The sequence below is a fragment of the Parasteatoda tepidariorum genome, chromosome 7 (assembly GCF_982258835.1).
Source record: "Parasteatoda tepidariorum strain Cologne lab strain chromosome 7, Ptep-v5.0, whole genome shotgun sequence".
In the NCBI taxonomy this organism is placed as follows: domain Eukaryota; kingdom Metazoa; phylum Arthropoda; class Arachnida; order Araneae; family Theridiidae; genus Parasteatoda; species Parasteatoda tepidariorum.
In genome coordinates this window covers 70383983-70401373 of record NC_141761.1, presented here as the reverse complement: position 1 = coordinate 70401373, position 17391 = coordinate 70383983, and the positions used below count along the sequence as shown (strand labels likewise).

The following is a 17391-nucleotide window of genomic DNA, read 5'->3' as shown; positions in this document are numbered from 1 at the left end:
AATTTAGATATTTGTTTTATAATATCGATTTTCAGCGAAAAGCTTCAATTAATTAAATTGATGTATCTGTGACCTAATGCACGTAAAAATAATGTCTAAATTCTTTAAATGATTAACTTTTTGAGAAATAATATGTTAAGGGCATGTTGTTCAATAAACAAGAGAAGGAAAAGAAGGAATAAATTGATGACTAGACCTTGAAAATTTCAAGTTTCAGTTTGTAGTCAGTGGCCGGTTGACTCTAACTTAGTAGCTACTTTATCCTTAAATTTAATGAACTTAATTAAATTCATTAACTAAATTTATCAATCATTAATTAAATAATTTCATTAAATTTAAATAAATTTAATTTTACGGTGGCCAGTACCAATTTATCCTATTTATTTAACAACCAATTTTTTTTAACTTGGATAAAAATTTTTTTTAACTTTAAATTTCGATTAGAAATAATTTACGGCAGTAAAGAGTTAATTCAACAATAAAAATAATATAAAGATGTGACAAAATTTAGTTAAACATACTGACTTGACTTCACAGAACAAGAAAATTCTATGAACAATAAAAAAAAATCGAAAAAAATATTGGAAAAAGTGTCTGGTTTATTTAGTGTAATTTAAGTTGCTACTATTTTCCTGCTGACTTGGACATGGCAAAGTGGCAAGTAGCTATTTTCAGGTCCACTAATGACTCTAATCTATCCTATTAAAGGTTTACTTTAGTCGTTCAATTTGATAAAAAACATATTAGTTGATATTTTTTAGTTCGTTAAATAATCTCTCTCCTAATATTGACATAAACGTTTATTTAGTTACACGAGGCTACACAGATTTGAAATTAGTTGTTCGAAAACAATATAAATTTTTTTTTAAAGTTTAATAAAAACATAAGCCAGGTGTATTTTATAATTTGTAGTCAGCTATTATTTTGATCGTGCAGTAGTAACTTTGATATTCTTTTTTCATTTCTAATGAAATCTATAAAAATCATATTAGTTATCAGTAATTCATATTTAGGCTATCAAAATTAGGTAAACATATGAAATAGATATAAAATAAGTTATTTGAAAGTAATATAGTGATTTCTAATTAAAGTTGCAAAAAGAATTTCCGAATATTTCGCAATTTTCCTCGATGTTAGTTAAGCTGCAACATTTTTATTTATTTGAATATTGCTATTAAACCTATTTCAAGTAACAGTTACCAAAGAAGCTAATTACATAGGCTTGTGACAGGTTCAATAATCTCAACATATCCATGAAAACAATTAAGTATATTTCATAATATAAATAGTTACCATACAAAATATTCATGATAATAATGATATTTGTAGTATCAATTATATCTTATTTATTTAGTATATATATATATATATATATATATATATATATATATATATATATATATATATATATATATATTAAGCAGACAATTGAACAATTGAAGACCTTAAGAGAAAGAAAAGATAAAGATATTTGATTATGATATAATAATAGGCATTACATATTTCCTAGCTTTAAAAACATTTTTAATATCTTAAATATATTTTTCAATCACATTTAATACATTTAAATACATTTTTCAATCTAATTTTAATTAAATTGAATCAATTATTAAATTTTTATTGCATCTTATAAAAAGCAGATATAAATATTTTTTTCTCTACTTATCAATCAATTTAACAGCAAATTTTTTAATTCAATACAAATGTAAAACTCATTAGCTCACAGTTGCGACTACATCGAACATCAAAATTATATTTTATCATCAAAAATTATTATATTTTTAATTCATTCCTTAAATTACTTTATTTCTCATACCACAAAAATATTTCAGTTATAGGGTTATATTAATTCTTAAGTTTTTTTGGCGATTAAGTTATAGCCAAATTATTTAAAATTTAGCATTAAGTTGGGTTGGCCTTCTTTGTGGCTATTTTATCTTTCGATAAATTGCCAACTATGGATCTCTTCCCATGCTCCTAATTGTCCATTGGGAGCAATTCAGTGACTTTAAATTTTAAATTCTTGACGTTAAGACTGAGTGGTGGGGGTTCACCCCACGGTCCAACCCTTAATAAATTTTACGAAAATCTACATGTTAGAGACAACGCATATCTTTATCCCTATAAGGGAACAGTTTTTATTTTTGATATATAATAGCCATGATGTATCTAATAATAATATTTCTAAAAATAAATCTACAATTCTTTTTTTTGAAATAATTTTGTTTAATTCTCTGGAATAAAAAATCTCTAAATCATAAGAAGCGCAAATGTACTAAAATTATTTTACTACTATGTTCAAAATCTTCATAAACCTGCATTGAATTCACTTCCATCATATAAACGGGAACAACTTCCAATAAATTACTAAATGAACTAAACTTCCTTCAAATCAAATATGAGGATAAATGTCTGCTACCAGTGTAGAAACCTGACTACCTAAAATATTTGTAAAATGTTATTTTCATTAAGGTAAAACGAGTATCATAAGATCAAAACGGAATATTTTTCACGGAATATTTTCACTTTATGATATTCTTTTTTAAAAATAACTTTATTTGGAAAGTTAGATGTACAGAAACATTTAAGACTGAGGAAAACTAAAAACAATACATAATTTTTCTTTACTTTGTCTCTTTTTTTACTAGAAGGTAAAAGGGGAAAAACTAGTTATTTAGCTGGATTACTTAAGTTATTCAATGAAAAATATTACACACAAAAACTTGATCTACAACGGAAAAGTACCAAAAGCTGACTTTTAAACTCAACATAGTTCCACTCTATAAAGAGATATAATAATATATCATTTTTTGAAAGTTGCATTAGGTTCCACAGAACCAAAAATTACGTTTTTGATTTAGTTTTTTTAAAAATACAAAGTTAATTTAGTTGTAGAAAAGTAAGAGGCAGAAAAAAATGAGATATTTCTAAGAATATTTTAGAATAATTAATTTTAAAAATTTTGCCTCTAACCCTAAGAATATTGAAAGCTGACTCTCCAAACGTAATATAAAAACTCTCTAAATAAAGTAAAGTATTAATTTATAAAAGATTTATTGGGTCTTACAGAACAGAAATGGGAATTTGGAGTTTTCTTTAAAAAACAACGTTATTTGAGGAATTAAATACCCAGAAACATTTAAGATTGAGAGAAACTGAAAATATTAAATTTTTCTTAATACAGTTTTTTTTTTAAATATAAAAAGAATAAAAAAAGCTGATTTTTCGGAAAATTTCAATTTAAAGCAATGCAATAATATAGAAACTTGAACAGAATGAAACTATATGAAACTTGAAACTTGACTCAAAGTACCAAAATAAGAGTTTCTAAATTTAACAATAAAAAGAAAATCCAACTCTCTAAAAAGATACGTGAAATATTGTTTCATAAAAGCTACACGGGTTTCCCCATAAGCAAAATAGGATTTTTGTTTACGTATTTTCCTTTGAAAATCAACGTCATATGGAAAATTAGATATCAGAAGCATTTAAGATTGAAGAAACTGAAGACAATAGACAGTTTTTTTAAAATGTTTCATTTTACACAACGTTAAAAATCCATAAAAAAAGAGCTATAACGAAAAATATTTCAGTAATCAAAATTTGATCTCTAAATCTAATAGTGCAAAAATTTAACCCTCTAAACTAGGTAAATTTGAAAGATAGAATAATTAAATAACTAATACATAAAAAAAAGATAGTTTATAAACATACATAGTTTCTCAAACCTAAAGAATAAAGTAACTCGAAAAAATTTATGTAAATTTTAGCTAGCTGACTCCGTTTTATGTTCTCTTTTTACTTAGAAAATCTTATTTTAATTTAATTTTTTTAATATAAAATAATTTTCTTTTAATTTTTGACTGTGCTACAAAAAAAATACTGAAAATATTTCAATAATGTATTGATAATTTACAGAAAATACGCATGAATTATACGCATTAATAACAAAATAAAAAACAATTGAATTATAATGAAATTACTGTTCATTAAAAAGTAATTTTATAGCATTGTATAATAACTGGTAAGAATAACTACGTTATTAAGGAAATTAGATACCCAAAAAACATTTAAGATTTTTTTTACGAAAGTCAAAGAATCTGATTTCCCAAACTTAACAATTTATCTCTTTAAAGAAAGACGTAAAATATTGTTTTATAAAAGTTGAAAATTGCACAGGGTTTCAGAGAGCCAAATTTGTATTTTATAATTTTGCTTTCTTTAAAATAAACGTCATTTGGTAAACCCAGAAGCATTTAAGATTGAGGGAACGGAAAACAATAGACATTTTTTTCAACTTTGTGTTTTTTTGTTTTGTTAAAAGGCAAAAAAAAAAAAAAAAAAAAGAAAACTGTGCTATTTCGAAGAATATTAAGTATAAAAAAATATTAAGTACATTAAGAATACATAAAAAATATAGAATATTAAGTATATTTTACGTCTCTAAAGAGGGAGTAAAAATTATAAATTTAGCAATATAAATTTGTAAAGTGATAGCCTAGTAGTATAAAAGTTTGACCTTCTTAGATCAATGAAATTGAGGGCTAACTTTCTGAAAAGGGATATGAAATAGTGTTTCATAAAATCAAAATAGTGTATACTTAAACTATTTTTTATTTGTTTTTCATAAATTTTTGTTAAATAATTAATGATAAATCACTTATTATCAAAACATGTATAATAAAATTTTGTATTTTAATTCAAATTTATTTTGTAATATTTATAAATTTCATAAAATAATTATTACAGGAATGTAATTTTTTTTTTGCTTTCATAATTAATGCGAGGAAAAAATTATTTGAAATTCTTTTTCGAACTCCAACGTAACATCTATATATTTTTTCCCATATATTTTTATACAGAATATTTAAATACAGTTGTGCTACGCATTTAGCTCGGTTATCATTAATGTTCATATTTTGTACAAGACAATTTTGAAAGGTAGCCAAGCTGGTCGCCAAATGCAAATAGTTTGTTTTAAATATGGTAAATTAAATAACTCTGTTAACTAGTAAAATAAAATTCATAACCATCTCTCCTAGTTTAATGTATTTGCAAAGTAGAAATCTTAACCTAAAGAAATCGCACACTTGTCTTATTCAATGGTTCTTAAAAGTTATCTTATTAAATAATAAGAAGGAGATAGAAATCATTTGGTGGCTTATGCTCATTTTGCACTTTTTTTAAATGTGTTGAGAATTTCTGATCATTTAAAGTAATTACAGTTTTAAATTATGAAATTATTAGTATCATTCTATTTTTAGTATCGTCATTATTAGTATCATTATTATATCATCATTATTAGTATCTTCTTCTTATTCCTTCTTATTTTCCCATTTTATTATCTTAAAAGAATATTTTATTTTGTTGCTTAATGTTTAGCGCTTATAAATTTAAAACTTCTTTGTTTATTGGATGAAAAAAATCTCAAGTTTTTTACTTTTTAGTGTTTCCTAAATATATTAAATAACAACGTGAGATTAAATTAAATCATATTTCAATCAAAATTTTAAGCTTTTGATTAGATTAACTTTTATAGGAGTTTTTTAGTATTGAATTATAAATAATAAATAATTTTAGAAATAACTGTTTTTTTTGCATTTAAAATACTAAAGTGCATCCGGAAGAAAAATGACACGTTGAATCATTTTCAATAAAAAAATTTGGAAGCATGCTATTTTTTACAAATATGATTTTAATATTTATTGACTATCTCATGCTTAAAAATATAGAGGGAATTTTTTCCTTATGTTGTATTTTATCACAATATTTTTTATAGAATAAAACTCGTTTAAAGTGATAATCATTTTTCAATAATGGGCATATTATAATAAAATATATGGTGGCATAGCATTTCACTCACATGTTGCAGAGCATTTACATTACATTTTAAAAATATATTAACACTTTAAATCTTCAAATTTCAAATTTTTTAAGCATTAGTTCATGGAGAAAAAATTTGTAAAATTTTCATACTGCATGGTAAGGAAATTTTTGGTAAAAAATCCATAATTCTGGATAATAAAACCAAAATGTTAGGCATTTAAACCATTCATTTGGTAATTTTTCCGTTCATATGGTAACAAATAAGAAGTTCTGATTTTCAAAATTATTGTTCTTATTACTACATATTTAGTAAAAAATGAAATACTCAAAAGTTAGTTTATCGGAAAAAATGGCCATGTTCTAAGAGACTCATGATAAAAATGACCAAATTTTATTACGTTTAACAAATTTTATCGCATGATATAAAACCATATTTTATTGTTAACTTTACCAAAATCCTTCCCTAAGTGCTTTGGTAAAAATTACCGAGATTTTAGTTATTAGAATCACAAGAGCTTTTGTCAATTACATGTGTCACAATACGGTTTGTGATTAATTATTTAAATAGTTAAGCTAATTTAGAAGCTTAGTTATATCACTAAGAAGATTACGATGGAATAAAAGAATAGGACATGAATAAGAATTAGGAAGAATAAAGAATAGAAAATTAAGGATAAAGGAAGTAGATATCGTTTATGATCAACTTTCTAAGACTGTTCGAAAGTATTTTTACTAATATTAGAATTGTTTTTTTAGGCAGTTATCATTTTAGTTTAAATAATGCTTACAGGAATCAAGCGGTATTTATTCGGCTCTTGGAAAACTAAAGTTTTGAGACATCGGCTTAAAATAACGCATAATTATCACAATATTTTATTATTTTCATTTAAATAATTTATATTGAAGGCTATTAATTTTATATTTTCTTGAACTCTTACATTTTCGAGAAAGGATTTTGTTGTTGGTTTGTTTAATGTTATTGAAAACTCTTTTGCTGCACTGTGATGTTCTTAATTGTTGGTTAAACTTAGTGAATTTCTGTGAAACAAATAAATGCATGTGTGATTAATTATTTCGAAAATATACGTAGCACCGGAAAAAAAGAAACCATGTTTTATGTTAAGTGAGTTTTTTATTTAGCTCTTAATAATTTGAAAAAAATATATTCTATGTTTTCCAACTCGAACCACTCATTTTGCCCCTTGTGGGGAAAGTGTAAACTTAAAGAGCAAAGTCTTAAGTAAAGTCTTTTATTACAGATATGATAATGAGAATTTTGGATAAGATTAGAGAATTGACTTAGTTATTCCTGATTAGTGTTTTGTAAAATATTAAACATGCGTTTTTTTATCATCCATTGTGTATTTCATGGAATATTTCTGACTATTTCGGGACTTATGGCACGCTCATATGTTACAGAGTCAATCTTCAGAATAACATTAATTTAGAATAACATATTATCTTCAACCATCATCAATCCAATATTGGTTAAAGGTCGTGTTCCAAACCTTTCCAAAACATTTGATTTATTGCTATTGTTTGTTCTCCAATTCACACCTGCTGCTTTTATAATTGAATTGAATCACCATTTTGTGACCGTATGTTGATATTAGGATATCAGACCAAAGTTTTTTCAGGCCAGAGATTGTCATTTGTTGCAATCTAATTAAGTATATAGCAACTAAACATTTTGTTTTGTTATCTTATTTATGTTACCCACTCTCGAAATTACTTTCCGAACAATCCAATATTATGAATCGAATATGAAATATTCTAAGTTTGCTAATCTATTTTTCTCAAAGTGAAAATTAAGAAAAAACCTATCAAGACTTAAAGACGTTTTTAAATATGAATGTTTTTAGAACAGCTTTAGTAAATATGATCCTATCTTTGTTTTGATCATGATAATAAACAATGTATCTTAATTTCTACTTGAAATCAGCTTTAGCTCATCAAATGAAATTGTCTACAGAAAAAGTTGTTAAATTGTTTTTTACCGAAAATGATTACTTATGCTTTAAAAATGTTTTTTTATGTAAGCAACTTTTAGCTAAGCATGTTATCAAATTTACCCATTTTCTTCTGGCATATAGTTTTGTGAAGATATATCTTCTTTAAATATTTTAAAGTAAAATATTATGCAAAATCTTAATGTTCGTGGCACAAAATGTGAAGAGCAGGGAAAATCCTAGAAACTATTTTCTCCTTTCTCTTTAAATTATTCTTAGAATCATTTAGGTAAAGTGTTTTCATTACAAGGCAGAATTTTCTTTAAATGTAAGGATTAGTAGAGTTAAGAGTAAAATATTATTAAATAAAGAATGACATAGTAAAATATTGCATTCAAGCCATTACAACATAAAGAGCAGAATTTCAAAACTAGAAAAGTTATTTTTTAAGCAATTTAGAATACAAAAAACGATAATAATTTATGACTAAAATAAGTTTATCTCAGAAGTTGAGTGTGGTTGATGGCAGATCTTTCGAAGAAAGTGTTTTGTTCTGATTACTCTCGCCACTTTCAGTATAAAGAAAGAAAAAAAAATTAGCAATAAAAAAGCATTATTTCAGCGCTTTTCCTGCTAGAATTTTGGACATGTAGAGATAAGTTACGTTAGAAAGCATTTAAGAAAATGGTACAGTATTGTGCGCCAACGCCATTACATTAAGTGAGCTCTTTCCTTTGGGATTGGCAAGAGAGAAAGGCAATAACATTTTTTGCCTGGAACATTGTCTTGTTTGAGTCTGTGCTTATATTGGTGATTCAGGTTGAATATATAAAAAGCTCTTTTCAGAGCGATAACAGCTTGGCGCAACAGTGTTAGGATACACACCAAAGCCATGACAGAATTATTGGAAGGATACTATTTATATTTTGTCAACTATTTATACAATCTTGTTATTTGTTTTTAGATATATTGTTATATTGTACTTTCAGGTCATTACTTTCTATCACTATAAAATGACTTTCAAAATAAAATAAAAAGTAGTGCAAGTAATATTGGATAGACAGTAATATTATATGTTTTAAAACTGGAAAAAACAACAGAAGTTTTTCGCATTGCAATAACACAAAAATTAGTTATGTTTGATTTGAAAATCCAATGGAGAAATGGTTTGAAATTTTTTTAGTTGTGTGGATCATCAATTTTGAAAAAAATATAAAATTTTTTTTTGAAGATACACAAGTACAAAAAAACAAGGATAAAAAAATATTTTTTAAAAGAGAAGAAGAAAAATATTAATAAATAAAATGTTTTTAAAAAATATTTAAACATTTAAGAAAATTTTAAAGCTAAAAATAAGGAAAAGATATAATTTAGTCATCAGCTTACACAATTATAACGGAGAAAAAGAGTGCTTTCTAATATTGTATTAATACAGCCAAAGCAAAACATACTAATACAATAGTTTGAGCATTACACTATTGTATAGATATATTTTTTTTGGCTATATTAATACAATATTAGAAAATCACTCTTTTTTGTGGATATAATCATGCGAGCTGATGACGAGATTATGTCTTTTATTTATTTTGTTTTCCGGCTTTATAATTTTTTTTAAACATTTTTAAATATGCTTTAAAAACATTTTATTTATAAACAATGTTCCTACTTCCTTTTAATTTTTTTCTTTTTTGTATTCTAGTGAATCATATTTGGCAACTAATAAAAAAAACTTGATTTGAATATCTTAAAAATTAAAAAGTTTCTATCAATTTTCGAAGTAGTTTTTGTATTTCTTAAAAGAAAGCTCAAAACGATCAGGGGTGTATCATTACCATTTCATTTTGCATCAGAAGACAAAATTTAAGAAGAAATGATAATACCTTACAATAATCCTCCGGAAACTAAATTTTAATTGTATGGAGAAAGAAAACACACTTTTATGAGGGTTGATCTCCCATAATGTCGATCATATTTTTAACAAATCTTGTTTAATAGTACAATATGAAATTTGTGCAGATCCCCTTATCGTTTTGAGCTTCCTTATAAAAAATACAAAAGCAACTTAGAAAATTGCGTGAAACTTTTTAAATTTGTAAAACATTCAAATAAAGCTTTTATCATTAGTAGCCAAATACGATTCCCTACAAAATAATGAAAATACTTTTTTAAATTGCATGCTCAGTATAAAAGAACTAGCTTAAATTTTCATGTCTTGCTCAGTCTTTAACGAATTTTTTTTAAATTTTAAATCAACAATTTTGTAATTCAGCTTAAATTTCTGGAAATTTTTTGTTTAATTCCATTGAATATTCATGAAGTTATAGCAAAAAAAAAAAAAAAAAAAAAAAAGAAAACGTAAGGGAGGAAATAAATTTTTTTTATAAAAATGCCCGCATCTCCATAAATATTTACTGTAGGTTTACGAAACTTTATGCATAATACATACAAAATATATGTAATATATAAATATGCATAATATATACAAAATTATGGAAACACTTCTGTACTAGCTCATTTTTTCATATTTCTCAAGAAATACACAAAAAATTTATTTTAAGACTTTAGAAGTGTTAGTGCGAAATTATTAGTACGTTTTTATTAATCAAAATTTTCATTATGAGAGCTTTTTTGATATGACATAAATTTTGCTGTTTTTAAATATTCAGGCAAATTGCAATCATTTAAACATTTATGTAATTAACATAACATAAATCATTTCATTACGTAATATTTAATGTTAATAAATCATTTCGTAATCGTTAGACAGTAAATAAATTATGTTTACTTTCATAATTAGTTGTTTCCAGTTAAAATATGCAAGTAAAATCATGAATACGAAACTGTTATTAAAAATTAACTTCACCAAATATTACTAAACTGTCTGGGTGGTTAAAAATATTTAAATTTTTCATAGTAACTAAAAGTTGAAATGGTAACAGAGAAAAATAGAGTTTAAATTTTATCATAATAAACTAAATCTTTGTTAATGAAATAAAAAATTTTGGGATCTTTTATTCGAACAGTTATAAATTTTTATATAAGAAACTTTTTGTCATTAAAATAAAAAAATCATAGCGCAGCAATCTAAAATCTCATAAGAAATGAATCACATTTCTAATGAATTACATTGCAACAAAATGAGTGATAAATAGTTACCAATTATTTAACTTTCATGATAGAAGCAAATTTTGCAAGTTGATTACTTGGGAATAAAAATATAAAATGATTCCCTCCCAAAAAAAGCCAGTCTTTTTAAAAAAATTAAATCTCCGATTTTTTCAAACCCTGCTATCTGCTACTAGAACATAAAACGTTCATTATCTAAAGTGTTAAATTACTGTTGGCAATACTAAGATTTCGGCAAGATTTGGCCCTGGAAAAAAATTTACAAATTTAGTATCTACATAATTATGAAATGATGGGTATGAACACGTTTTTATAAACTTGCATTGTTTGAACCAGAATTTCCATATAGTACAAGTTAAGGATCACACATTAGCTTTATAAAAATAGTTCCCTGATGTAAATAACAAAACATATTTATCTAGAACTCTAAATTGTCGAGATTCGAGATAAGAGAGTCATGGAATGGGATAGAAAAAATTATTTATAGACAAAATTAAAATTTGACCTAGAGAATTCAATCTTCTAGAAATATATTTGAAAGTTGTAGGGCAAATGTGAATGTAATTTTTTTAAAAAATCTGTGGTAATATTGAGAAGGAGATTTAAGTGTTGGTTCCAGCTGCTATTACATTTCTACTCAAATCAATTCTATCTTTTCGCCTAAAAATTATTAACCTTTAGTTAAATCTTATTTTAAATTGCCACAAACTTGTGTTTAGGTAATATTCGTCTTAATTCAAGTTTAATTAATTATAAAATAATAATCGCTTGTGAGTGGCCTAATTCTATGGCCCCTTTTTAAATCGTATTTAACATGTTATGTTATGACGCTATGATGCAGTTAATCAGTATGGAAAACTGGAAAATAGTATTAAACGTTTGGTATTATTATAACGATAACATATTGATAAGATGAAATGCTGCAGAAAAGTTTTATGAATTATAATATGAAATTTCCGCATGGATGAATGGAAAGTTTTTTTTCTCTTTTCGCGAAATGATAAATGTTGGCAATTTATCTATTGTTGTACGCTAAAATTTGTTCCGAATTTTTCGGCTAAGTTAAAGAAAAACTGATTTGGATTCTAATAACTGCTAAATGTCAAATATGATTTATGTTATGATGTAGTTAAATAAGAAAGTAATTTTGAAAACTTGTATGAAACCTCAAGCATTTTATAATAATTTAAGCAAAAATATGAGCAGTCTAGAGAAATTTTACGAGTTTTTATAATATGATATACACTATACGATTTTATACTATATGATATTAATATACTATGATGATGAGAGAAATTTTTTGATGATATAATATGATATTATTTATAATATGCATGAACGACCGAAAAATTAATTTTTCTTTTTAAAACGTAAAATGTTATCATTAATACATTTTTGCTTGTTCAAATATGTTCAGAGCCATTTAGTTAGTTTAAAGTAAAAATGGTATTAATTCTAATTACATTAAAGCTGTTATTGAATAAAATGTTAAGAAATCGTTCGAAACGTTGCCCATTAAAGTTGTGATTAAAAACAAATGCAGGAGGAAAATGCAAGAAAAAAAATGTAGGTGAGGAAAAAGTGCTAAAAAACTGGGTGTAGCAGTTGAAAGCTAGCTTCACATACTGTGTAGCTTTACATTTAAGATATGATCGCTTTACCCGACTAAAAAATTTCAATACGAAATTAAACACCAAGTTATATTTCAAATAATAAATATTATTTCTGTAGTTCTCTACATTCTATTTGTAAAATTTATTTAACTTTAAAAAGACGTTGAAAGAAATAAGCTTTTGTTGAAGTAATGTCTGCAACATTTTATCTGACAATAAAAATTATAAGCAAACAAAGACAAACTAACGACCAAGTCAACAGTTTAGTTGCTTGTGGAAAAATTATTTGCAAAGAAAAAAAGCTGTCTATTTCGTTGATCAAACAAAGGATCACTTAGAAAGCAAAATGTTCAGCGGGTTTTTTTCACCTTGAAGTATGGGTAATACTTAATGGTATGGGTAATATTTGAAACTTCAAATATTATCGTAGATACACAAATTAAAGGTTTTTAAAAATTTGTTCAAAATTCGGTCTTACGAAAAAAAAAATTAAATAATTTATAAAATAAATAAAACTTGTTTATTGCTTTAATTTTGGAAAGTGAAATTTGTTAGATTAATTTTCACTACACTTTTTGTACCAGTTCCAAATGTGAAAATCGTTTTTGTATCTCAGGTCTGTAGTTAGAAATTCGTATTAGCTATGTTATATTTTCAGCCTTAAAATTTCTTTTCATGCTTGTTTCTTGGAATTGGTTTAAAAATTATATGGTAAAAAGATTACAAAATTAGTTTTTCTGTCATTAAAGATTTGTATATGCATGGTACCTGTTTTTCCTTCAAATAAAACTTAGAAAAAAAAACATATCTAATACATTTCATTACAAACATAAAGATTTTATTGAAATTTTGTTATATGCAAAAAAAACCTATAAAGCAAGTAAATTGTAATAATTAGACAAATAAATGGTTCATCACTAAACAATAACTCATGCACTAATTATTAAAAGTTTTGATTTTTTTAAAACTATTTAGCGGTTTTGAGTTCTTTAGATTTTAATTTGATATTTTATAATAATAATAATTTAATTTATTATTATTTTTAAAAGTGAATAAGAAATTACTTTTTAATTTCTTATTCGAGTTTTTATATATATATATATATATATATATATATATATATATATATATATATATATATATATATATATATATATATATATATATATATATATATAATGTTTGCTAAGTTTTAAAGGAAGAAAAGTGGTTTCGATTTTTCTTCGGACTATGTCGAATCGCATTTTACATGTTGCCTCGAAGAATAAAAAAGAACAATGAGTTATTGAGTTATCAAATAATAAAGATACCCAGTTTACGGAAGGTAATTTTAGTTTGCTACGTTTTAGGAATAAAACAAGAGTTCGATCGTTTAATTTATATTTTTCTACCAAAGTAATGGTATGAGTTAAAAGTACCACTGGTAGCTGGACGCAATAAATAAAAGTAACGCCCTTCGTCTAGTTTAGAGCTTAAATCAAGAAATCTTTAAATTACAGGGGGGCAGGACATTTGCCGAAGGAACAAGAAAGTAGGGGTAGATTTTGAATTCGGTCTGCTTGGCAGCTTGCCACAGTAGGCTCTGCAGCGGCCGCTTTGGCCGCATGCGCTGTCGCAGCAAGATTTTCTCCGGAATTCGGGATACTTTTCCAAAAAATGAGATTTGTAAAAAAAAAAAGTTCAGATTCTTATTTACTTTTCTGATGTCTTAATTTTTTTTTGAAAAAAATAAACATATGTTAGTTTTTGCTAAATATTGATAAAAATATTGAATTTAATTTGAATCGAATTAAGATGATAAATAAGTAGATTGAAATTTAAATATCAGAATAAATTATTATGTTTTATAATTTTACATTAAAGACGTGATTTCAACCTCGATCAAATTTTGAGATATTTTTTGTTTCTTTGCGATTCATTGATATATTTAAAGATAAAGTTCATCTTAATCAATTTAGACAAGCGATATTTTTGAGTGGAGCACAACCAAGCTCATTAATCAAACTTTCAAGAGTGGCAATAATAATAAAAAAAATTTGCAAAAAAGCAGTATAGATGTTGCTTTGAAAATAAACAACCATATCTGAAGTCTTTCCATTCAATTAATAAGCCTCCACCTATCCTAGGGGAAGGCTATCCTCAGTAAGATTGCATTTACAGAAAAGGACTGCGGCGGAATTTAAGACAGTCAACATTGAAACGTGACATAATATTGATGCTTATTGTCCTCCCGGGGATGGTTTGCAACATCATTGATTTTAAGTCAGATAAAAATATGGTAGAAATTTTAGCTATTATCAGAAGTGGCTTTATTTGGATGGGGCATTTTTTTACTTATTCATTGTGCAGCTCTAGTGCGACGTAAATGAACTACAACAACAACAACAACGTTTACTTATTCGATGCCTTTTTTTCCTCCAAGTAGATCAGGGAGTGGGTTACTCGTTGTAAATGTGTGTTTTAAATATGAAAATATCCAAAAGTATAATTTTTATGATATACATGTTTGGTTTTCAGTAGATTTCTCTGAGCCCAGATATATCAAAAAATAAAGGTGGCTTTATTTAGTTGTGACACACGGTATTTAAATTAAAATAACTGATAACAATTTACGAAACATCACAGTGTAAAAATGTTTAAAGAGCATAACCCTTTTTTTAAGAAAGAAAATCAGACATTTTTAAACGCAAAAACAATTTTATATATTTTACTGCATTTAAATTAAAACTTACATATTTTTTATTTCGTCTTTTTAATAATTGTATTAAATTTACGTTCATGACATTAATGAATTAAAATTTGTAAATCTTAGTTTTTGAAAAGGAAAAAAGTAAGCTACAAAGTATTTCGATTTGTTTACAATAATTTTATAATTTACAGTAACAGTAAAAATTCATGTTTTTGATTTGTGAAAATGAGTTGCCGTTAATAGCGCTTGTAAGTCATATTAAAAAATAACAAATTTAAGTAGAAGTTAAAGTGATGGCAAAGGATAAATATTTCTTTAATTTTTAATGTTCATTTGATTTAGAGAGAGAAGCATTTTAATACCAAACTTATAAATGGAACAGGCTTTTAAGTTTTTATAATTTGCTTTTAGAAAACAATTTTACTTTTATAAGCTAAGAAAATGTTTAAGCTAATTACTCTCTTCGAATAACTACTATTAGTAAATAAAAATAAATTTCAATAAATTATAAAGCTCTATTTTTACACCATGTAATAAATTTTGAAATAAATAAAAGTCAATTAATTTTATTTCCTAATTAAAACTTATACGATAAGATAAAAAACGGCTGAATTCAGCATAGTAAATATGCGCTTCATATGAGAAAATATTAAGTATGAAAATATCCAAAAGTATAATTTTTTAAGCATCAAAAAAATTCTGTAATGTTTATATTTAAGCATAAGCAAAACAATATTTTTAAGCCATCATCAGATCTATTTAGAAGGTACTTTATATAAAATATTTTGATAATCAACTAATTTAAAACTTTTTATGCTTTAAAATCTCCTATATTTCTAGTTAAATGTTGGTAAGCTCAGAAATATCAAACACGTATATCTAATTTTCTAAATGTTTTTGATAGTAGAATGAATTGCAAATCAATAGAGAATGTGTCTGATATTTACTTTTTATTTGGAATTTGTTGTATAATTTCACGCAATATATTTATCTAAAATTCCTTTAGTCAGATACTGTTATTTATCCTGATTTATAACAAAAAAACATAGATTTCATTTTCGAATTAAATTTTACTAATTACATGTTATTTTAATTTCAGTGTTATGTACAGTGTTTTGGTGTTCTAAAGGAGAAGAGGAGTGCATGAGTAAGTAAAATATGCAAAATAATTTCATTATTATTTTAAATTATAAAAACAATGGTTACTTTTATTAAATAAATAATTAAAAAATGAATTTTGTGTATTGGGTTTGACTTTTATTCATTTTTTGAAGCAAATTTTTTTTTTTAATGAAATGTATGGATCATTTTTGATGAAAAATGTTTCGATGAAAAATGAGTTTTGTAAAACTTATGTTTCACTTACCATTTTTATGGAATCATTATTTTGTTTTTAATACGGTCATGTTAACAGCTCAACAGTTTTTAAATCTCTCATGCGCTTTGCAAATGCATTCAGAGTATCGGATAAAAAAGTTAAGAATTTTAAAACATGATAATTAATTATTTATGAATCAAAATGTGATTTTTTTTTAAAAATATTGCGAGTTTATTTTTATTTGAGTTTATTCTTTAAATAAATTCTTAAATGCGCAGTTTCAAAACAAAAACAATAGTGTTCTTTTTTTATTATTATTAAACTGTTTAAATACAAAATATAGTAAATATATTAGTTTAATATTTCAATAAAAAAATTCTGACTAGTAGAAATCTTCCATTATATACCAGAGTTGATGCTAAAAAATGTATCTGATTAGTATCTGAGAAGATTGTTTAAAAATTTATTTAAATATTAATAAGATATTTGATAAATAAAAACAACAAGATAAGGAAAGCATTAAATAAACAAAAGATTTAATTTAAGAATAAAAAATCCGTTCAAAAGGTTTAATTTTTTGACATAAAATAAATAAGGGGGCATAAATATGCTCTTTTTTAAAGAATAGTTTTATATTAAAATAAAACTTGATCAACATACATAAAATAATATTGTGCAAAATATATTCTCATAAAAATATCTTCATAAATGATTTGCAGTTAATATAGCAATATAAAAAGTAATAAATTTAATTTAAAGAATATTTTAATTAAATAAATGATTATGAATTTAACTAGAGATCATAGACATTGGACTAAAAGTTTTTATTAAATGAGCAAATGCACACGACTAAAATGAAGTTTATATTTT

The 17391-nt window shown here is 24.7% G+C and overlaps 1 protein-coding gene across 1 annotated transcript in view; it reads left to right on the top strand.

Moving 5' to 3' along the window:
• Window positions 1-17391, top strand: part of LOC107454033 (UPAR/Ly6 domain-containing protein qvr-like) — a 31973-nt gene that overhangs the window by 1249 nt on the left and 13333 nt on the right. The window contains exon 2 of the mRNA XM_087168033.1: window positions 16303-16350. Coding sequence (XP_087024159.1) covers window positions 16303-16350 — 48 coding nt within the window. The remainder of the gene's footprint in view (window positions 1-16302; window positions 16351-17391) is intronic.